This window comes from Alosa sapidissima, chromosome 7 (genome assembly GCF_018492685.1).
Source record: "Alosa sapidissima isolate fAloSap1 chromosome 7, fAloSap1.pri, whole genome shotgun sequence".
In the NCBI taxonomy this organism is placed as follows: domain Eukaryota; kingdom Metazoa; phylum Chordata; class Actinopteri; order Clupeiformes; family Clupeidae; genus Alosa; species Alosa sapidissima.
In genome coordinates, this window is record NC_055963.1 from 33,867,737 (window position 1) to 33,890,862 (window position 23,126).

Genomic DNA, 23,126 nt, shown 5'->3' on the forward strand with positions numbered 1-23,126 from the left:
GGGGGGGGCAGGGGTGAACCAAACCGACGCTAAATTTAGACTGTGACACTTCCAGAAAGCCATCACTCTAACAACCTCTTGCCATTACCATTACCATTACATTACATTGTACACGTATAGAACCAGACAAAGAAACACTCTTAAAATGTTATAAACATACTGTAAAAAGAGAGTCAGGACACACACACACACACACACACACACACACACACACAGTCCTTTAGACTCCATGCAAAACATACAGTATTGTATATTGTGCAATAAATTGTAGACCTTGTCATAGCGTTTAATTGATCATTATTTTTGATTGTGTCTGGTGATGCAAGGAAAGAGTGTAGACTGTTCTGATTGCTGCCCAGTAGAGAGAGGGAGAGAGAGAGAGAGAGAGAGAGGGAGAGAGGGAGAAGGAAGAGGGGGGTGGTGTTGGGGTAGAGAGGGGGGACTCTGTACGTGCTGGGAGCCTGGGCAGTGCTGAAATCATTAATAATGAATGTGAAGAGGCAGCTTCAGCGATTTCCAAACGACCATAATATCATTAAGCAGCACTTAGCTTTAGCGCTTCTGTTTCAGTTTCCGTTACGCGGCTCCCTATAAACACGGGGAGTGGTTTGTGTTTGTGTGAGTGTGTGAGTGTGTATGAGTGTGTGTGTGTGTGTGTGTATGCGTGTCTGTGTGTGTGCGTGCATGTGCGTGTGAATATAGAGTGCATAGCAGATGCATGGTGCAGTGGTTGAGCCTCATGCCTGTGTCCGACTCGAGCGCTACGTTCCTTATTAGTCAGGTAAGCACCGCCTCTGTGTTTCTGACTCTGGGTGTGTGTGTTTGTGAGTGTGTGTGGTGCAGCTAAATGACGTGTTTGTGTGTGTGTGCGTGTGTGTGTGTGTGTATGTGTGTGTGCTTGATGCTCTCTTGCTCACCGTCTCCACCAGCTGAGCCAGCCATCACCCCTTCATGCACTAGTCTCACTGTAAGATGGAAGTGTCGCATCTGTTTTTTTTTTTGGCTGCCCTTATCTTGTCTCATTACATAAATCCGCCCTCCTCCGTACTTGGAGCTCTGCAGCTCAATATTGAACCAACAAGCAAGTGTGCACGGTTTTCTCTCTCTCGCTCTCACACACACACACACACACACACACTCTCACGCACGCATAAGCCGAAGATGCTGGTTGTGGTGCAGTGGTGGCTGGTTGAGCGGGGCTCTGGTGACAGTGGACTCAGTTTGTGCTTGTTATTTAACACACTGATGAGCCAGTGGAGAGCTGCTGCTGGTGCTGTTACTGCTGCTACTGCCGACATGTGAGAGCTTAGTGCTCGCTCTCTTTCCTCATTTCTCTGTCTCTCTCTCTCTCTTTCTTTCTCTCTCATTTTGAATCTATCTCCTTCTTTCTCTTTATATTCTTCTCCCTCTCTCTGTCTCTATTTCATCTCTCTCTCTCCATCTGTTTGTGTGTGTGTGTGTGTCCAGTCTGTTTTGCTTTTGTACTGTATGTGTGTGAGTGTCTGTTTATCTCCCACTCCTCCTCTGTCTTGTGTGTGTGTGTGTGTGTGTGTGTGTGTGTGTGTGTGTGTGTGTGTGTGTGTGTGTGTGTGTGTGTGTGTGTTTGTGTGTGTGTGTTTCTCTTCGCCAAGCGTCGTCTGTGAGCACCGTGCTTTACATAGCTGCAGTGGGAATTCTTCTTGTTTGCTGCTCCATTGTTTGCAGTCAAATTTGACACATTTTTCCCCCTTCCTCTCTCTCCCTGTACCCTTCCTCTCTCTCCCTGTACCCTTCCTCTGATCCCCTCTTCTCCTCTTCCTTTCCTCGTCATCATTGTTTTATTCTCTCTGTCTCTTCATCATCTTTTTTTCTCTCTCTGCCATCACTATCTCTCTTTCCCTCTCTTTCTCCCTGGGCAAGTATCACTGTTTTGGGGTGCATTCATCATTTATGAGCTGCGGCTGTGTGTGTGTGTGTGTGTGTGTGTGTGTGTGTGTGTGTGTGTGTGTGTGTGACATTACATGATCTGCATAGGAGCCCTAGAAAGAGTGTGAGGGAAGGATATGGAGACAAAACAAAAATGTGAAGATTCCTGGAGACATTGGTGCTAGTGTTCATGGGTTTTTGGAGAGGTGTTAACCCAGATGTGTAGCAGCTACACACACACACACACACACACACACACACACACAACACAGATGTGTAGCAGCTACACACACACACACACACACACACACACACACACACAACCCAGATGTGTAGCAGCTACACACACACACACACACACACACACACACACACACACACACACACACACACACATAAACACAGCGCAGCGTGATGGAGAAAGGGTTGACTGTGTTTACCACAACAGATACTAACGAGGGTGCATGAGCTCCGATCTCTCCAAGGTTCTCTTACGGGTTGGCAGGTTCTCTCCATATGTCTTTGTTGCTCTCCACCCCCCCTACATGGAGCCAGCTTTGTGGGCTGCTGTATTTGCGGTATTGTATGGAGCTGACAGAATCAGGGCTGAGGCTCATCCCTTGAGCCAAATATAGGTGGAGAGTGAGGCTTGCTGCACCTACCAGTGGAGAAAGGCATTTCTCTCCTCTCTCCCTCCTCCTGTGTCTGTCTATCCTCTATCTCTCCCTCCATCTTGTTAAGGTTCTCACTCATCTCTTTCCCATCCACCTTCTCCACCTGTCCTTCGTACCTTTTGTGTTTTGTCTTCCATTTCATTTAACCCTTCAGCCGGTACCATCACACTGGTGTGACAGGAATGTTGAATGTTGAAATTGAATGTTCTAAAGAATATCTGGGTTCATTGAATTCAACATGGAATTTTAGAACCTTACATTGTTGCGGAACAGAATCCTCTGTTAGAATGTTCAGAACTCCCCATACTGAAGGGTTATCTCCACACACTACCCTTCTTTTTTCTCTCTCCTCTCTCCTATCTCTCTCTCTTCCTCCTTTCTCCTCTTCTCAGCCCCATTCTCACCCCCCCCCCCCCCCCCCCCCCCCCCCCCCCAGCCCACCCACCTCTTCTCCCTTCTCCTCTTTCTTCCCTCCTGTCTCCCACTGGGCGCTGATCATCGTCTTGCCTGTTGATCTCAGCTCCAGCAGTAACCCCGTTAGTGGAGGAGCAGGCAGAGCACTGAGCTGAGCAGTTTCAAGTAATAAATCCAGCCGTCGAGGTTATCTTTGATCTCGGCTCAATTGCCCAGCCCCCCCCCCCCCCCCTTTTTCACTATCTTCGTTATTCTCTCTCTCCATCTTTCTCCCTCTCTCTTGCTCTCTCCTTTTCACTCTTTCTCTCCTTTGCAGCCCAACCCCCCCCCCCTCCCCCCAGCACTTCTTCACAATGGCATTATAGTCTGTAGTCTTTGATAACCCCGGGCGTGTCTCCGCACTGCTGGAATATTAAAGTGTGTGATAAATGATCTTCGCTGTGTCTTTTTCTCCCCTCTGAGAAGCCCTACAGAGATTAGACACAAGCCCCGCTGCATGATGTATGTACGCATGGGGGTGGGGATGGTGTGTGTGTGTGTGTGTGGAGGGGGGGGGGGGGGGGGGGGCTACTTTGGTGCTATTTTTGGAATCATGAAGAGTACATATGGTGAGTGTGAGTGGGGGGCACGGTCTGCCACTAGGGCGGGTTGTGTATATGCGTGTGTGTGTGTGTGTGGGGGGGGGGGAGGTATCACACATATGCACATAGGTATAGAAGAAAATAGAGGTATGTCTATTTGTGTGTGTGTGTGTGTGTGTGTGTGTGTGTGTGTGAATGGTGTAGGGCGGGTTACACATTTATACATCTACAAACATCTGTAAAAGAGAAGAGGTATGTATACGTGTTTGCAGTGGTGATGAGAATATTCACAACAGTGCAGACCCTGGGGAAAAATGGGGGTGCGTCAGGCTGATTGGGTGTCATGTCTTCAGTCTAGATGGCAGATGGAGTAAACAGGGAAAAAAGATGATTTTGGAGGAGAATAGCATTGAGGCTAAAGCTTGCTAGCTTTTCCCTCTCTAGGTAACCAGATTAAAGCATTAGAGTGATGGAAGATTACAGAGCAATATGTGTGTGTGTGTGTGTGTGTCTGTGTGTCTGTGTGTGTGTGAGCATGCATATGCAGCTTGTCCGTGTAATAGAGACGGAGAGAGACAGAGAGTCGAGTAGGGATACCGTTTTGGTTGTTTGTGAGAAACAACTGAAAAGTTAGCATTACATATGATTTAGAGCCCCTCTATCCCTGCCATCATAATTTGCTATCATGATGTAGCAGCATCCTGAACGTTTCAGAATGGCTGCAGAGTTTGTGCCAACAGCACCAGCATATCCACATCTATCTGAACTAAATGAACAGCGCGTACAACAGACATCTCTGAGGTATTTTTAAACCATAAACAAACACAAAAAAACAACCGTCAACCATCAACAACAACAACAGGCGCAGCCAAAGCCTGAAGATAAACGATGGGCCTATTATATGGAAGGCAGCATCGATGACGCAGAGAATGCTTTTTGATGCAGATATCAAAGTGTGTGTGTGTGTGTGTGTGTGTGTGTGTATGTTTGTGTGTGAGGATGTGTGTGTGTGTGTGAGGAGGGGTGTGTGTGCGTGTGTGTGAGTGATGATGCAGAGCTTGGCGGGATGAAAATGCTGAGTCAGGGAAAAATGGGAACACGTTCAGAGCCAGAGAGAGTTAAATATGCTAATATCGGCACTTTCTCACCACAGCCTTTCTTCTGTCTGCTGCTGCTGTTAATAATAGATTAAGTGTGTGTATGTGTGTGTGTGTGTGTGTGTGTGTGTGTGTGTGTGTGGTGCGCGTGTGTGTATACATTAGCCCTCTCTCATCTCTGTGGCAACACCTCTGTATTGTATTTGCGCGAGAGAGACAGAGAAAGAGAAATGAACAGAGGAACCAAATCAGAATAGTGCAAGTGAGGTATTATATAGTTATCTGTCTGGATTTGGTTGTAGGTGGCCTTATGACTTCAGGATAGGTGATAGATTTGGTGATGTTCTCACAGAAATGGATTTGGCGATGTTCTCACAGATAACAAGAGGTTAAAGTGGATAGCATGTGACTACTACTTACATCATGTTGCATTGTCTTGGTTCACAATCGTGAGTGTGTGTGTGTGTGTGTGTATGTGTGTGTGTGTGCGTGTGTGTGTGTGTGTGCGCGCGCATGCATCTATGTGGTATACATACCTTAAATGCAAATCATCAGTTTACATAGTATGGGTATGAGTATGTTTCAATATGTGTGTGTGTGTATTTAGTACTCTTTAGCCCTCTCTCTCTGTCTCTTGCTATTTGTGTGTATGTGTGTGTGTGTTTGTGTGTATCTTTCTCTCTGTCTTTGTTTGTTTGTTTGTACAATGGTTCAATAAAAGGGGTTTTAAAAGTCAAAAAGTCTCTCTCTGTCTCTCTTTCTCTCGCTCTCTCTTTGTTTGTCTCGGTTTGTCTGTGTGTGTGTGTGTGTGTGTGTGTGTGTGTGTGTGTGTGTGTGTGTGTGTGTGTGTGTGTGTGTGTGTGTGCGCGTTTGTGTGTGTGTATGTGTGTGTGTATGTGTGTGTGTGTGTGTGTGTGTGTGTGTGTGTGTGTGTGTGTGTGTGTGTGCGCTGTCTGAAGGTAGCTTTGTGTTATTCTTAGAGCTGGTGGTGTGAGTGGAGGCTGCAGGGCTGTGGGTGGATGAGGTAGGAGGACGGAGAGGTGTTTAGCGTCAGAGCCTGAGGATAGAGACAGAGTGAGCCCCACACAAGCCAGTGGGGAGAAACAGGGCGAGCTCCTCTCTCAAACCAGCTCATGTAGGAGCAGTGTCTTGTTGGTCGAGCCTTGTTTCTCTCCACTTCGATCTCTGTCTCTGTGTCTCTCTCTTTCTGAACTTAAAGGTTCTCTTTCCTTCCTTCTTTTTTCATTCTTTACATTGATCTTTTTTGTTGTTTCTATCCTGCTATCTCATGCGCATCAGATGCATGAACACCTTGTTTCTCTCCCATTTTTTTCTGTGCTTGCTCTCACAGTATCAATATCAACACACACACACACACACACACACACACACACACACACACACACACACACAGACCCTGTCCTCCCCACCCCTTTCTTTTTTCTCTCTCTCTCTCTCTCTCTCTCTCCCTCCCCCTCTCTCTCTGCTCTCTGTTCTGCGTTGCATTGTGAGGAGTGCGCTGATGGTAGTCTTGTAATGTTCTCAGCGTTGCTCCGTGCTGCTACTGAGAGGACAGGAGCGGAGGGGAGGGGAGGGGGAGGGCTTGGGCAGGTATGGGGCTTTGGCTGCTCACTTCTCTCAGACCGACGCACACCACCGCCACTGCCGTTGCCGTGAACACCGCCTCACCACAAACACCTTCACCAAGCCAGGGCAGCTCTGGGGCTTGAAGAGGGCAGAGCAGTTGTGTGCAAGGCGGATCGGCGACTGCCATTTCTGTCCCCTGATTGCATCTCGCTCATGTGAGCGCTCCCTATCCCTCCATCTCGCTCCCTCTGAGAGTGGAGGCTGGAGGGAGAGGGGGAGACAGAGGACCGGGGAGCGCTGGACTAACACCTCAGAGGGAAGGTAGGGCGCAGTGGAGACGTGTGCACAGTTTGTTTGTCTATGTGTGTGCGTGTGTGTGTGTGTGTTGTCTGTGTTTGTGATTGAGTGTTTCTGTGCTAGTATGTGTGTGGGATTTATATTTAGAAAGAGAGGGTAAAACAGTACAGCTGACTGGGCATGGGAGATATACTCGAGTGCATGAATGAAAGCACGTCTGTGGCACGATTCATCAGTCTAACGGCACTGTGTGGCTCCTGGTATGTTTTCCCTTGTGAGTGTTATGTCTCTAGGTGTCATGGTTATTGCTATGGTTACTATTTAGGCTGTAGTCATGGTTATTGTTTAGGTTTGGTTATTGTTGCGGCTGTAGTCATGGTTATTGTTTAGGCTGGTTCCATGGTTATTGCTATGGTTATTGTTTTGGATAGTTCCAGAGCCTTATAGATAGATAGATAGTGTAGTGTCGTGGTTATTGTATCGGCTCGCAGAGGGGTGGAACAGCAGTGAGTCACCCGAGTGCGGCACCTCCGCTGGACCACTCCACTCCACTCCACTCCACTCAGCACGGGGCCGTCATTCTCCCAAGGCCGCGCAGGCAAGAGCAGGAGCTCGGACTTCATCAAATCAGGGGAGGAAGGAGTGTGTGTGTGTGTGTGTGTGTGTGTGTGTGTGTGTGTGTGTGTGTGTGTGTGAGCTGGGTGGATGGTGCTCAATCATCTTTGAATCTGTGAATGAGAGTCTAGCTGCCCATAGAGCCATAACAGTCATTATCTGTCTTTTGTTGATGTTGTTGACCACAAAAGTATTTGGATTTTTGTTTTCCCAAAATGTCTCTCTCCTGTTCTTTTTATTCTCAACCCTGATCAAGGGGGGAAAAGATTTTGTAATCAGTTCTGTCTGTCCATCCATCTGTATGTGTGTGTCCGCTTACGTAAAAAGTGCCGGTCCTATGAACCTCAATTTTTTATACATTTCATTCCTCCTGCACGACCATCTGGATCCGAATCAGAATGCAGATGCTGAAATGTACTGTCCCTTTGGTTAGTATTGCGTGACGAGCGAGGGTCTGCACTCACCCGACTGCTCTTGTTTTTACTTTACTCTTGCTCTCCTGCATAGCGTAAGGAGCTAGCGTTGTCTGGCAGTGCAGTGAGCACCGCATGGATTTGACTTAAACATGAGGCTGCCTGAAGTGTGCCTCTCAGAGCTGGAGTGAGCTGAGATCTAAACATGGCAACAGATGTGTCATGAATTGATGACCTGTTTTTTTATACGCTTTTTATGAAAAGTTAAATAACCTACTTGAGCTACTTACATAAAAAAAATTGTTCAGTTACTTAAAATGATCCAGCTGGTCATGCTACTGTATACAGTGTGATGATACAAGTGTGTTGGTTTGGTGAAGTTCTTGATTTTAATCCTATACATTTAGTTATTGATTATAATACTATACATTTAGTTCTTGATTATAATCCTATACATTTAGTTAAATCCTATCCTCACATTCATCTAGCTATCTGTCCACTGTGTCTACTCCAAAAATACATTTTAATGTTTGTACACTGTCCTGGGTTTATAACAGGGAAACAAACATGAAGTGGTTTGGACCCAGCAATACCCTGGTCCAGCCAATCAATAACAAGGGAAGCTTGTGCTTCAGCTTTGCTATAGCAGCACAGGGGAGCGATGTATTTGATTGTCGAGTTGAAATATCAGCAATCTTTCTCCAGCCTGGAGGAGTAACGTTACACCTTTACTAGGCACCTGTGTTTTATGGCCCGTGTACAATACACAGGCAAGGTTCACTTCAGCTGCCTCAGCTACATTTGCCACCAGGATCAGCTTAAATTCACAGCGTCAGGAAAAAATAGTCCTTACAGCTCCATGGTGTGTGTGTGTGTGTGTTTTTTAGCCTGAAGTTAAAAGTGCATGATGCTTTACTGACCAGAGCAAGGCCAAGTGATACATTTCTAAAGACGATAGTGTTGAGGCTCACAGTATCTCTTTTAGTGCAGCGTGTTGTCTTTTAACACACATAAAACCATCAGCCTGCGGGAAAAGGCTGTTATTTAGTGGCTTGAGATGAACCTCATTTTTCTTTTTCTTCTCTTGATGTCCTGTTTGCCTTAGCTGTGCTGCTCTCTCTCTCTCTCTCTCTCTCTCTTTCTCGCTCTCTCTCTCTCTCTCTCTCTTTCTCTCTCTCTCTCTCTCTCTCTCTCTCTCTCTCTCTCTCTCTCTGTTGTTTCTTTTCTTTTCTTCTCACCGCTCCTCATCATCATGGCGTCTCCCGTCCTCTCTCACCAGGGTTCAGCCGATTCGTACACGAGCAGACCTTCTGATTCCGACCTGTCAGCGGAGGAGGATCGCGAGGCGTATCGGCGTGAAGCCGAGCGCCAGGCCCAGCTGCAGCTCGAAAGGGCAAAGGTCAGCAGGCTCTTCGCCATGACAACCAGGATGGGATCTTAATGTCACTCTAACACAGATATGTCATGTTGAACTGATATAGCAGCTAAATTGTCCCTATAGCATGATACCCTTGGTTTGGATTGAGTGTGATGCCAAGTGGTGTCATGCTAGCTGGTCAAACATGATGTTAACTGGTATAGCATGGTTATGATGTCATCTGGTATAGCATGGTAGGGCTTGATGCTAGTAAGAAACTTTGGTATTGCCATAGCCTAATACTATGTTGTAGCACATGATGCTGAATTAATAATCAATGTGAATACCAGTAGGATCATTACTACATCATCATAGGCTACTAACTGATAAGGGTAGATGCGCACTGATAAAAAAAATTGTCAACAGCTTGAACATCACCCAAACTGGCATTACCCAAACTGTTTAATTATTAAGTGACATGTATTCTCTGACTTGTGCTTCAGACCAAACCTGTAGCGTTTGCCGTAAAAACAAACGTGAGCTACTGTGGGGCTCTGGATGAAGACTGTCCTGTTCAGGGTGCCGCAATCAACTTTGAAGCCAAAGACTTTCTTCACATCAAGGAGGTGATCTAACTGTCTATCTGTCTATCTATCTATTTATCTATCTATCTATCTATCTATCTATCTATCTATCTATCTATGTATGTACCGATATATCTGTCTGTCTGTCTGCGTATTTTGAAAATCCCCATGACGGCAATGACAGCATTTTTTTTTGCACCAAATCATATTATTTTTTAGATTAATTGGTGCAAACAAATAAGATAGGCCTTGTAAATTATAATATATGTATGTATGAATACTATGAAATCATGTATCACCAAAGATCACAGAGATCAGTCAGCAGCATAGTAGTGTATAAGTGGGTGTCCATGCTGTTTTGAACTGTGTTGTGAGTGCAGAGTTGTGGAGTGAGTGTAACTGTGTCTGTTGTGTGGTGTGCTGCAGAAGTACAACAATGACTGGTGGATCGGGCGTCTCGTGAAGGAGGGGGCAGATATCAGCTTCATCCCCAGTCCTCTCCGACTGGAAGCCATGAGGCTCAAGCAGGAGCAGAAACAGCAGAGGTGAGAGTCTGGAAACACACACACACACACACACACACACACACACACAGAGACACTTGTGTTAACAGAATATACACATCCTGCATATAAAGATATACAAGCCCTCTATGACACACAAAAACCCATGCTTACAGAATATACAAACATATACAAGCTTGAAGACATTCTCCTTAGACAGAAAGAGCAGAACAGGTGAGTGATGCTTTGCTAAGCCACAGCAAGCTGAAGAAGAAAAAAACACATGTTTTAGGTTGCATCATCATTGCATCATAACTTGATTCAATATGCAACCTAAAATGTCACAGAGGTGTCTCCAGACATCTTGTCAAGACATTTATATATTGGTGCACTCATCCATAGCAACTTAAGGTACTGCTACTTTTCCTCAGTAGCGCATGTCTCCTGGAAGAGCAGCAGAAACCGATATAACAGTAGTGGTAGTAAGAGTGACCCCACTGGCCACCTCACTCATTGGTGTCATTTTGTCATCCTGCAGGAAAGGTGGGGGGAACTCCTCCTCCAGTCTGGGTGACATGGTGACTGGTGGCTGGAGATCCACGCCGCCCTCTGCAGGTGAGAGTGAGTATGACAGGGAGAGAAAAAGCCACACACTCCGATTCATGGCTGCAGCCTCCGTCCCCGTCCTGGAAGCCTTTGAGAGCTTTTGGTGCATGGTGTACACGTTCCTCTCTCAACTTTTTCCTTTATTTTCTCATTCTGAGGCATGCATATTCAACAGAAAGCATTATTAGTTACCAAAGATTCTGGAATAGTTTGGCAGCTGCAAGAGCTATTCATCGATCAAATTTCGTAATGGTCAACCATCTGAGAGAGTTGATACTAATTTGTGTTCTCTTGTTTTCAAAAAGCCAAACAGAAGCAAAAGCAAGTAAGTTTTTTTCCATGTAGCAATGCCTTTCTGCATGCAGGAATGGAGTGGTCTGTGTTTTATTAGCCTTTACGTTACCTCAAAGCGATAAAACAGAACTCCTCTGCTCTTCCTCATATCCTGTCTTTTTTTACTCTGCCCATCTTGATGTGTTATTTTTTCTTTGTATCCATCTGTCTATCTATATCTTTTTTTCTGTATCATCTATATATCTGTTTTGATCCTTTTTTGTCTCTATCATCTATATATGTATCTATCACCTATCTATCCTTTTTCACTCGATCTATCTATCTATCTATCTATCTATCTATCTATCTATCTATCCTTTCTTCACTCTATCTACTTATCTATCTATCTATCTATCTATCTATCTATCTATCTATCTATTTATCTATCTATCTCTCTCTATCTATCCCATGGACAGGCTGAGCACATTCCTCCATATGATGTGGTTCCCTCTATGAGGCCTGTGGTTCTGGTGGGGCCCTCACTGAAGGGCTACGAGGTCAGAGACTCTTTCTCTCTCATAAACACACACACACACACACACACACACACACACATACACACGAGAGAGAGAGAGAGAGAGAGAGAGAGAGAGAGCAGTCTGCAAGCCAGGGGCATTAACCTAAATACTCTGACAAAGAAAAATGTAAAGGTCTGGTTCCCAACACCTTATAAGGCATACTGCTCACACATTGCAAGACTATAGATATGCTTCTAGATGTATAGATCTCATTTTTTAAGTTTAAGCAGGCTTTAATTCCATGTCCAAGTATGTGCTCTCTGTTTCTCATAGGTTACAGACATGATGCAGAAAGCTCTGTTCGACTTCCTGAAACATCGGTTTGATGGAAGGTGAGATGAGATGGGCCTTTGAGGGCTTCTGTTCAGCTGCTTTGAGATGAATCTGCTCTGTTTATGTTGTCCCTTTGATTTATCATTTGTAGCTCTGGCTGTGCTTTGGAGCAGTGAAGTGATATTGCTCAGTGTTCCTGCAATAGAACTGCTGTGTTTTCTGGCCTGTGTGTGTGTGTGTGTGTGTGTGTGTGTGTGTGTGTGTGTGTGTGTGTGTGTGTGTGTGTGTGTGTTCTCCAGAATCTCCATCACGCGAGTCACAGCGGATCTTTCTCTGGCCAAGAGATCTGTGCTAAACAAGAGGCCCATCATGGAGCGCTCAAACACACGCTCCAGCTTGGGTGAGTGAGCTCATCAACACACATACACAGACAAAACACACACTCAGATCTAAAAATATAATCGTGCGGGCACACACACACACACAGAGAGCTAAACAAATCTGACCTCTGGCCTAGTTATCTTCACTTTTACAGTTTTTTAGCTGCTTTCACACAAGATATTGTGCATGTCACATCACTTCTGAAACCTGTCACTCAAACAGTCATTCAGTCAAGATGTGTGCTATACGATGCTCATGCTATATGAATGCTATATGAATGCTATATGAATGCTATATGAATGCTATATGAATGCTATATGAATGCTATATGAATGCTATATGAATAGTGCTACATGAATGTAGTTCACTGGAATCATATACTCCCAGCACTCATAGTAGCACAATGGTCTAGGAACATTATTTACACTGTGTAGCCACCTATACAGTACATTGGCTATAGTTTGAGCACCTCAATTTCTGTGTATAGTCTAAATACAGCATGCACAGTATAAATATACACAACAGAGTTTCAAATCATACCAATCTACTCAGTGTTTTGTTACAGCTTGGTGCAGTCCAGTGAGCTGTACTTTCAGTTTGTGCATCTTAAATATTTATTAATGGGGGACATCTATCTCTCTGCTCACTCTATTCGGTTTGTGCCTGAAGCTGAGGTACAGAGTGAGATTGAGCGGATATTTGAGCTGGCCAAAACCCTCCAGCTGGTCGTTCTGGACGCGGACACCATCAACCATCCGGCCCAACTTGCCAAAACCTCCCTGGCGCCAATCATTGTGTATGTCAAAGTCTCCTCTCCAAAGGTAGGCTACAAATCCCCGCACCCGTTTGCCCACTGCTGGTGCTGTGCCATCGTTGAGATGTGTCAGCAGTCCAAAACAAGAGCATGACTGCTCCCCCACAACATTCTCTTCTCTTCTCTTCTCTTCTCTTCTCTTCTCTTCTCTTTTCTTCTCTTCTCTTTTCTCTTCTCTTCTCTTCTCTTCTCTACTCTTTTCTTCTCTTCTCTTCTCTTCTCTTTTCTCTTCTCTTCTCTTCTCTTCTCTACTCTTTTCTTCTCTTCTCTTCTCTTCTCTTCTCTACTCTTCTCTTTTCTTCTCTTCTCTTTTCTCTTCTCTTCTCTTCTCTTCTCTACTCTTTTCTTCTCTTCTCTTCTCTACTCTTTTCTTCTCTTCTCTTCTCTTCTCTTTTCTTCTCTTCTCTTTTCTCTTCTCTTCTCTTCTCTTCTCTTCTCTTTTCTTTTCTTCTCTTCTCTTCTCTTCTCTTCTCTTTTCTTCTCTTCTCTACTCTTCTCTTTTCTTCTCTTCTCTTCTCTACTCTTCTTTTTTCTTCTCTTCTCCTCTCTTCTTTTCTCTTTTTTATATCCTTTCTTCCCTCCTCTTCTGCTTTTCTTCCTCTGCCCTCCTTTCTCATCTCATTATTTTTCTCTCTCTGTTCTTATCACACTCCCTCCCTTGTTATCTTTCCACCTCACCTCTTTCTCTCCCTCTCCCTCTCTCTCTCTCTCTCTCTCTCTCTCTCCCTCTCTCTCTTCTCCATGCCCCCTGTAGGTCCTTCAGAGGCTGATTAAGTCCCGTGGGAAGTCCCAGAGCAAACACCTGAATGTCCAGATGATGGCTGGTGATAAGTTGGCCCAATGTCCTCCTGTGAGTTTAGCAGCCAGCCTATCTCTCTTCTCCTTCTCAACACTGACCCTTTTTACCAGAACTACTTCATAGGTGTACCGTTATTCAGAATTAATAGCCACCCTACCAGCCAATCAGAAAAGAGTATGTTCTTCTCTCCGGGTAAAACATTATCAGAATTCTGATTTTGATTTAGAACGTTTAGAGGAAATGAAGGACCGTTCACAGCAGCAATGATAACTTTAATGGCAAAAACAACAGTTTTAAGTATCACTATATAGCTAATATGAATCACAACATCCACACCACATACTATAGACATGACAATATGAAGAATGATATCATTGGGGATATTATTCAGTAGTAATTTTGAGAATGATATAAAGCTGACCGCCAATAAGAATCTATTGCATTTAAGATCACTTTCATGAAGAGTCTTTCCTTATCGCTGGTCAGTGCGGAGTCTCATATCGTTATAGTTACAGTTGTCTGTATAGTTATCGTTACTGGAATAGACGGCCCCAACGGCTATTCTCTTCACATGGATGTGCTGGGCACACTGATCCAAGTGTTCTGGTGTTTGTTGGGGCAGTGTGAACTGGCCTTTTAAAAACAACCAACACACACAGAGCTCAGGGCTGAGGGAGGGTGCATGTGTGGAGTCTGGCTTCTGTGCCTGTGAAACTGTGCATGAAATCATCACAGATATTAGTTTAGAGAGATGGGGAAAAGAAGATGTCTGAAAAAAGATGGATTATTTATGACAAAGACAAAAAATATATAAAACAGACCAAATCAGACAAAAGGTTGTTTTTATACACAAAAATGCATTGCTTTGTGAGAGCATTTTGTTTGTGAGCGAGCAACATCAACAATGAGAAGAATGTTATTGTTTTGTTTTGTGTGTGTGCGTGTGTGTGTGTGTGTGTGTGTGTGTGTGTGTGTGTGTGTGTGTGTGTGTGTGTGTGTGTGTGTGTGTGTGTGTGTGAAAAAAAAAATCATCAGGTTTAGACTGCATGTTTATGTGGTATAAGAACGCAGGAAACCCAGGCTGATCTAAAAGCTCAAGGATAAGCTGCAGTAGCCAGCAAAGAAGAAATAAATTAACATTTTACTGCTTCACTAACTGCAGACAAATCAATATGTGTGTGTGTGTGTGTGTGTGTGTGTGTGTGTGTGTCTGTGTGTTTTTGGTAATAGCAATATGTGGAAGTTATGAATCTAGTGCTGGAGACAGCTTCCCGTGGAAGTCCCGTTCTGATGTCCGCCATGTCGCATGCTTCTCCATGTAGCCATCCTCCAACCAGCCGCCCCTGCCCCCATCTCCTCTCTCCCCCCGATCCCCATCCTCAAGATATTTCAGAGAATATCTTCTAACTCCATCCCCTTCACGCCACCTCCTCCACCCTCTCTCCCCCTCCCCTCTCCTCCCCCCCTCCCCTCCTCCTCCTCCCGGTAGGAGAGCTTCGACGTCATCCTGGACGAGAACCAGCTGGAGGACGCCTGCGAGCACCTGGCTGAGTACCTAGAGGTCTACTGGCGTGCCACTCATCTGCCTGGGACCGCCTCCCTCAACCCGCTATTGGATCAAAACCTGATGACCCCGCCCTCGGCTATCTCTAGCCTTCAGGTGAGATATTATGGAATAGCTGAAAGCATGAGGAGATGTTATTGAGGAAGGCACCACTGAGCCCATAGAATTAGACAGTGTTGAACTGTTGTTCATATATTGCCACAGCTCCCTACTTTGTTAGGGGACTGCAGTGACATTTATTGCCATGGACTCTTTATTTTCTATCTATCTATCTATCTATCTATCTATCTATCTATCTATCCATCCATCCATCCATCCATCCATCCATCCATCCTCAGCACCATGATCAGTAAATTGAATTCTTATTCTGGGTCTGACAAGGAACGTGTCGTTGTTGGTACAGTAATAGGACGTCCTTTCTGCTGTTTCTGATTTACAGTAATGACTGAGTCTATTCTAGTTTAGTAGAGCTAGTTGCAGGAGTGGCCTAGTTAGGAACAGGTGCACCAGTGTCCCCATTGATCAAGTGAGCCTGAGTCAAGGAGAAAAACAAGAGACCCGGGAGAGAGGCTTGTGTTCCCCTACAAATAAATGTCGTCTCCCGAGGCTCCTAAGATTTAGGGCCACTGAGGTCTCTGGAAGGTACAAGCAGAAGAGCAGTACAGACAGTAGACTCTCTGCATACAGACAGCAACATAATGGCCCCCCCCCCCCCATTATTTAAGGCTGGAGATCTTTCCATGACACTGCATGGAAATAAAGAAATGTACAAACAACTAGCTCATAGATATTTGACCGAGATGTTGGTCTTAACATAATTATCTCCTTTTATCTCTCATATGAAAATTGAAAGAGAAGAAGTAGTTATTATTGTATTTGAAATGCCAATATTTATAGAAAAAATCAAGTATATGCTTGGAGCAGGTAGATACACACAGAAAAAGAGCTAAAATGAGCTTCCTCTCATCTCTAATTAGCCATTTTTACCACACCTGCTTGTCTTTCAGGAGAAGTATTTTGTGTCCCTTGTTTTGTCATGTACTGTATCTAAAACCCAACTTTCCCTGCTGTTTCATTTGTGAAGATGGTACTGTGCTGTGTGCTTGTGTGTATGTATGTGTGTATCTTGTGTCCCCTTTTCCCTGTCTTTTATCCTCTCCCTCCCTCCCTCCCTCCTCTCCTCGCCCCCAGTACATCCGCTCTCTGACTTGTTCCGTGTTTATAGCACCATCTAGTGTTGGCGTCTTGTAACTGTGTCTCTCTCTCGCTCAGCTTTGTCTCACTCATTGCTTGCGTTGCGTCTTTGCAGTTCTCTGAAACACAGGAATTAATTGAATGATCGCTTACCAAAACGGGGTGAGTAAGAGGGACTGTGCAGTTTGCATCCCCCCCCCCCCCCCCCTTCAACCCCACCTTCAGCGCTTCCTAACCTTAACCTCCTCACACACACACACACACACACACACACACACACACACACACACTCATACGTAAAACTAGATGGAACAAGATGGAATAAGATCAATTGCCTTGCAGCTTAATTCCTTCTAACTCCATCAAGTGATGAAACCCCACCTAAAATGGGGTCTGGCACTGGCACATCACGCATTCCCAGAATCCTCTCTGCCTCCACCTATGGCACCAGCACTAAAGTGCACCCCCACCCCCCACCACCCACCCCACCCCCGCCCCCTCCCCTCATGCCACCTGGCCTGACCTGACCTGGGCTGACTGCATCACGTCTGCACCCAGGTGGTGCCCTGTACCAGCGCCAGGTCTTCGGAGCCAGCATGAGAGAAAATTCACAAAGCAGACATCATATATATATATGTACATATATATACATATGTGTGATATATGTATATATAGCAGAGATTGTATATAGTCTATTTTCAAAGAAGTCTTAGTATACATTGTTTAACAATTGGTTAGCAGCAAGTAGTAGTTAACGTGTGGAACAGGAGATTTTTGTGCTTTGTGAATGTGATACCTTTCTAATTTCCCCTTGAATGCAACACCCTCATTGAGGTCTCTGGAAAGCACAAAGCTGATAAAAAGAGAACGCATGGAGTACGGTGATTTATTGTCTTTTGCTCCAGAGGAAAATGAGCCCTTTCTTTTCTTTTCTTTATACACATTTATATTCAACAAATGTACATAGTAGGTAGTCCATGACCTGCTAACAGATCATGTGGACCCTCTGCCCTCTAACGTCAAACTAACCACCATGTTAAATGTTCTACTGTCATTTGTGGCATTTTTTGTGGCATTTGTCTCTGGATTTGTCTTCTGACACCTAGAGTCCTGACTTGCAGTGGCACAGACATTTTTCTTTGGAGTGAAAAAGCACCAGTTGAGCGAGTTGCCCTGGATTCTGAAGAGTTCTTATTTTGGTTGCCCCTTTTCTCTCCTCCTCTCTTCTCTTCCTCTTTTGTGTCTTGTCCCCTTCAATCTTCTCCTCCTTGCCCTTTCCTCACTATCCTCTTTTCCTCCTCTTCCCCTCTTCCTTCTTCCTCTTGTTTCTCTCTCCATCTTTGTCCTCCTCTTTCTCCTCCCATCCTCTTGCTTCTCTCTCCATCTTTGTCCTCCTCTTTCTCCTCCCATCCTCTTGGCTCTTCATCTCTCCCTCCTCCGTCTCCTCTTTTCTTCTCCTTCTTTCACCTCTTCTCTCCTCCTGTGCTTTCCTCCTCTCTCCTTTCTATCTGTGTCTCTCTCTCTTTCTCTTTTCTCCTCTTTTCTCCTCTCTCCATCTCTTCTCTGCACTCTCCTCTCTCCCCTCCTCCTTTAATATCTTCTCATCTTTTCTCATACCCTGTCCTTTCCTCTTTTCTTCTTATCTCATCTTTCCTCCTTTCTTCTGCTCAACCCCCCCCCCCCCCCCCCCCTCCCTTCCAGAACCAGAACCAGCAGCTGCTGCCGGCGGGGGGTGCCGGGGGGGCGGACGAGGAGGACCAGGGGGAGCAGGACAGCCTCATGCCCTCCGACGAGGCCAGTGACTCCTTGTCCCGCGGTCGGAGAGAAAGGGGCTCCCGCTGCCTGCGCCCCCAGGAATGTGAGGAGGAAGAAGAGGAGGAGGAGGAGGAGGAAGACGAGGAGGAAGAAGAGGAGGAAGAGGAGTATGAGCCCCCCCGCCACTCCCACACGTACCGGGACATGTATCCGCCGCAACGCAGTCACCCCGGGGCCGTGCACAGCGCCAACGGGCACGAGTCGCAGGACAGACTGCTGCAGAGAGGGGAGAGCCAGGAGGGAGCCAACCAGCGCCACCACCGCCAGCGGGCACGGCCCTGGCCCAGGGACAACTACTGAGACAGCAGACCGAGGAGAGGAGGAGGGGACGAGGGGGGGGGGGGGTGGGTGCGACAGACCGGTGTGTTTGTGTGTGAATGTGTTTGTGTGTGAGTGTGTGTGTGTGTGTGTAGGTGTGTGAGTGTGTGTATGCTAGAGAAAATGAGAGAGAGAGGGAGAGCTTCCCAGCATGCACACCATCTGCAGCCTGCAAGCTCCGGTCACCTTTGGCCTGCCTGGAACAGGCGGCCACTCTCTCTGTCTCTCTCTCTCTCTGTCTCTGTGAGTCTCTCGGCTGTGCTGGCACTCAGGTGCAGCACCGACACTGCCTGTGAGAGAAGGAGGAGCCCGCATTTGTTGCTTGTTATTTGTGGCTTTTGAATCAGTACAAAAGTGGGCAACAGGTCGATAACATGCACTACTACTTCCACTATAGGCCAGATCCAGCACTTCCATCACAGCACGTTTGCAACCTCACTCGGTTACATTGGAAATATGTTGACTTAGGCCTGATTTATGCTCCCTTTCCGTGTGAAAAAAATAGATGAATCTTTTTCAAACGCTTGCTCCATTTCATCCATATCAGTTTCAAGCTTTTGGAAAATGTGCAAAAACAGATTAAATGAACGTTGCGTGTGGACTAAAGGCTTCTGTATTCATATCTGTACTTAACGTTGAGCATAAATGAGGCTTTACAGTAACTGGTAGCTGAATGAGCCAAATCAGTGTGTGAGTGTGTAAGCGAAGAGAAAAGAAGCACTTTTTTCCCAGATGCATGGGGGGAGCACAGGTAGATGTGTAGCACTATATATCTTTGTCTCAGTTCTGGGCTAAAGGAGTTTAGGTCAGTAAAATAAAATGTGTTACTGGACAAAAATTGATTCTGTTGTTAGAACACCAAAGTCCAAAACCTCAGAGGAGTCCTATTTTGGGTGTGTGTACACAATGTACAGCCTGCTCCTATACAGCCGACACAGAGAGTATTGTGGACCAGCCGATTGTCTAAACACAGAGCACCCTCCAGTCGTTCCCAAAATGTAGCATGATATTCTTGGTGTCCTGGTAAGGACTTGAGGCACGTTCGCAAGTAATATTTCCCTTTGTTTGTCAGGGGAAAAGGGTTTTTAGTGCAGGGTGGCTGGGGGAGTTTAATGTAGCTGAACGTCACGGGGCTAACAGGTTGATTTGTAGTTGTTGCAGTGCCGTCCGCTGGCGGGAGGGATGAACGCATGGATGTTTGCACTTTGTCCTTTTTCCTCCAGGATTGTTACAGAAAGGCTGAGGCCTGTCCTGTCTTCCTTTTTTGCATCCATCACTGTCTCGTCTTCTCTCTCTCCTCCCGTGTGGGGTTGCGTGTCACGCTCATTTGCATTGCTTATCTATGATGAATGACACCACATAGAGTCTTATGTAGGTCACTGTTGTCTCAGGCTCAGAACGCGCTCTAGCACTTGACAAGGATGCGCATGCAAAACAAAATGGAGCCCGTTCAGTCACCACAGCTGCACACAGGGCTTGGGCGTGCATGCTTGTGACTGTGAGTGTGTCTATGTCGTTCAGGTCAGCGCTCTCTGAAGTAGCCGGTGGAGTCTACCCTTTGCCCCCAATGACTTGGTTCCCATCTTAGCAGGAAGTGTGTCTTCCTGAGGTTGTTCTTGATGGGGTTCCTGTATGACAAGCAAGAGTTGGGTGCACAGGCATTAGAGACCAGACCATAGTTGACTTGTGAGATTAGTTAGTGGCTGATATGGAGAATGCTTACATCTTTTGAGGATTTACAGTGAAAATGAGCAGATCGTCGAGGTAGAATAGCAACACTTGTAGTCGGCATTGACAGTGAGCTTCCTTCCTGGACTCCTCCCCTCATTCTCTCATGGAGATGCTGCATTGTGGGACTGCTCATCATGAGGATGAGGTCACTGCGGATCAGGGGTCAAAGTTCAGTAAAAAGCATTTTTTTTCAATTACAGTAGCTAAATGTACACTAAGATTCATGGCTGCCCGATTTCCAAATTCACACACGTTGATAGGGCTGCTTGTTTTGTGACTGTACCATGCATTTAAACAAACAGGTTCTCCTTTAAAAAGGTAAGCAGATGAGTTAGTATCACAGCATACTGTTCACACAAGCAAATGCCTATAGCTTCCTCAGGCTTAGGGCGATCCAGTGTAGGGCAAATCGTTTACTTGGCCTTAAAACCCCCTCCCAAGATATTTTTCTGTATCTTTCCATTGCATGTGTAACATATTTGATTATTTAGAAATATATTTGCACAATAAGATGGGAACAGGAACTTAAAAAAAAAAATTAGGGTAGAACTGGCTACTTTTTACCTACCAAGGGACAGTAGAGATGCATCCAAAATATTGTGTAAATATTGAATGGTCATCTGATAATGATAAATATAACTATTTAGTCCTTTGTTTCACTTTTTTGTCTGTATGCAATTGTACCTTGTTTTTTTGTTTTGTTTTGTTTTTTGAGGAAAATATTGCTATGTTTACACAGCCAGGATTGTTTATACAGTACCTGAGGTCATACTTTTACGAGGATCTAACAAAAGCCCTCAGATCAGAGGAAGCTGGGATGTTGAATGTTCTATGGGTAGACACATAAAGCCCCAGTACACTAAAACAAGCCCTCAGATCAGAGGACACTGGGATGTTGGGATGTTGAATGTTCTATGGGTAGACACATAAAGCCCCAGTACACTACCACAAGTATCAATATGTACTTGCCACTTCATCTATCCAGTGGACCTGGGTTAGGGTAAACCAATGACCGTACAAAACAATGGACAGTCAAAAATTAAGCCATTCAGAAGGAACTAAAAAAATATGGTTAATTCTGGGCGGATCTGGCCAATTTACATTTTACTACGCATGCTCTGGTTCCAAAAAGCACTGGCCACGTAGACACGCTCCAGTTTTACCAATAAGGCTAACCAATTTTGGCCTCTTTTCTTCAGGACGTGAATGCATGACGCCATGCTGTCCAGGTTATCTACAGTCATTGTGGTGAATAGGCAGAGACAGGGTCCACTCAGGTCAGGCTTAGCATGACCCACATATGAGGTGAAAGGTCAAAGCCCCTCCCCCGTCTTGGTCACATCTCCTCTCCAAACAGACACCTAGATGACTAGGTTTGCCTCCATACACACACGCACGCACGCAAACACCATCTGCTTCTGCTCATTGTTAATCAATCCCCCCCAAACACACACACTTAACGTGCGCTTCTTACTCCATACATATCTGCATGCTCAGTACAGACTTGAGAAGGAGAGAATGTACTCTTGCATGCCTTAAAGGTTGTATCAGCGATAGCGGAGATACGTCACTTCTGTTGATGTTCAAACAAAACAGAGCGCTAGCTCGCTACTCCCTCCCGTGCAATTAAAACTCTCCTAAACGCGCATCTCGTCGGTTATTGGTTGAAACACTTTATTTTGGCTTTTAATGGGGGGGTTGCCAATCCTTGTTGGTAGCAATTGTTTTTGTGTACAGATCTCGGAGCCTAGGCCGAGCTTAGGCAGAGACGCGTTTTTTTGACGGCCTGCTTATGGGGCAGACAGCTAGCGGTTCATTAGGAAAGATTAGATGGATGTGATCATTTATGTTTGGGCCTTTTTTGGGCCTGAAATCGCTGATACAACCTTTAACACCTCCAGTCTCCATTCCCTTTTGTTTTCCATATGTTTGGGTGTATTTCAAATGATTGTCCTCCTTGACCATGTTTGAAGTTTGTGTATAATGCTGTTGACTGTGAAACACACACATCTACCTAAAACATGCACACTACACATTCCAAACATAGATAGATAGATAGATAGATAGATAGATAGATAGATAGATAGATAGATACTTTGTTGATCCCCAAGGGGAAATTCAAGAAATGCACATACATGCACCATAGACAACCAAGGGGAGTCTGTTTCTTTCATTTCATGCCTTTGTTAATTTAACATATAACGAGTTGATTTTGTTTTCAAAGCTTGCTTAGTTATTTTACTCTTCTCTTCACTCTCCTGTCTGTTCATCTACTGGTCTTTACAGTAATGTGTAGCAATCCCTCTAAAACCATTGCTTTTCTCAGGGCAGTAGGACAAATTGAGATAACTGAAAAGCAGACTGGAAGAAGATGACCACTAATGTAGTTGATCTGTATTCCTTGACCATGTTATTCAGAGGCAGATTGAATCAACAAATCTGGTCTGTATCCTCGTCATGAAAACACTGCATCATCATTGCACAGACACACTGAGAAGCATGTAAATGAACAGACAGACCTCTAGTGGCCATTTTTGGTTCTACACCCTCATCCGTCCATGTGGTGTTTTGAATTACAAGTCCTTTTTTTTCCATTTCTCTCTGCCTCAGGCAATTCAATAGGATTAATGAAGTTGTATTTAGAGAAGCAGTGACCCACAGAATGTTCCACTCATGAGACAAATCTTCTCAGTGAGCCAATCTGCTGTAGTCCCAGTTTCCACCTGTGGGGGAAAAAAACGAAACACTGATCC

The 23,126-nt window shown here is 45.2% G+C and overlaps 1 protein-coding gene across 5 annotated transcripts in view; it reads left to right on the forward strand.

Annotated features, from left to right (window-relative positions):
- cacnb3a (calcium channel, voltage-dependent, beta 3a) overlaps window positions 1-21,735 on the forward strand; it is a 31,216-nt gene extending 9,481 nt beyond the window's left edge. Inside the window, exons 3-15 of one of the 5 annotated variants that reach the window (XM_042098466.1) lie at window positions 8,863-8,982; window positions 9,444-9,566; window positions 9,951-10,069; window positions 10,566-10,648; window positions 10,939-10,958; window positions 11,383-11,463; window positions 11,758-11,816; window positions 12,057-12,157; window positions 12,808-12,959; window positions 13,707-13,802; window positions 15,241-15,411; window positions 16,625-16,671; window positions 18,211-18,270. In XM_042098466.1, coding sequence (XP_041954400.1) covers window positions 8,863-8,982; window positions 9,444-9,566; window positions 9,951-10,069; window positions 10,566-10,648; window positions 10,939-10,958; window positions 11,383-11,463; window positions 11,758-11,816; window positions 12,057-12,157; window positions 12,808-12,959; window positions 13,707-13,802; window positions 15,241-15,411; window positions 16,625-16,654 — 1,155 coding nt within the window. In that variant the 3' untranslated portion in view covers window positions 16,655-16,671; window positions 18,211-18,270. Of the gene's footprint in view, window positions 1-722; window positions 782-8,862; window positions 8,983-9,443; window positions 9,567-9,950; window positions 10,070-10,565; window positions 10,649-10,938; window positions 10,959-11,382; window positions 11,464-11,757; window positions 11,817-12,056; window positions 12,158-12,807; window positions 12,960-13,706; window positions 13,803-15,240; window positions 15,412-16,624; window positions 16,672-18,210 lie in introns of those variants that run through there. The other 4 variants (XM_042098467.1, XM_042098465.1, XM_042098463.1 and 1 more) reach the window with 4 other exon arrangements.
- The last annotated feature ends 1,391 nt before the right edge of the window (window positions 21,736-23,126 follow it).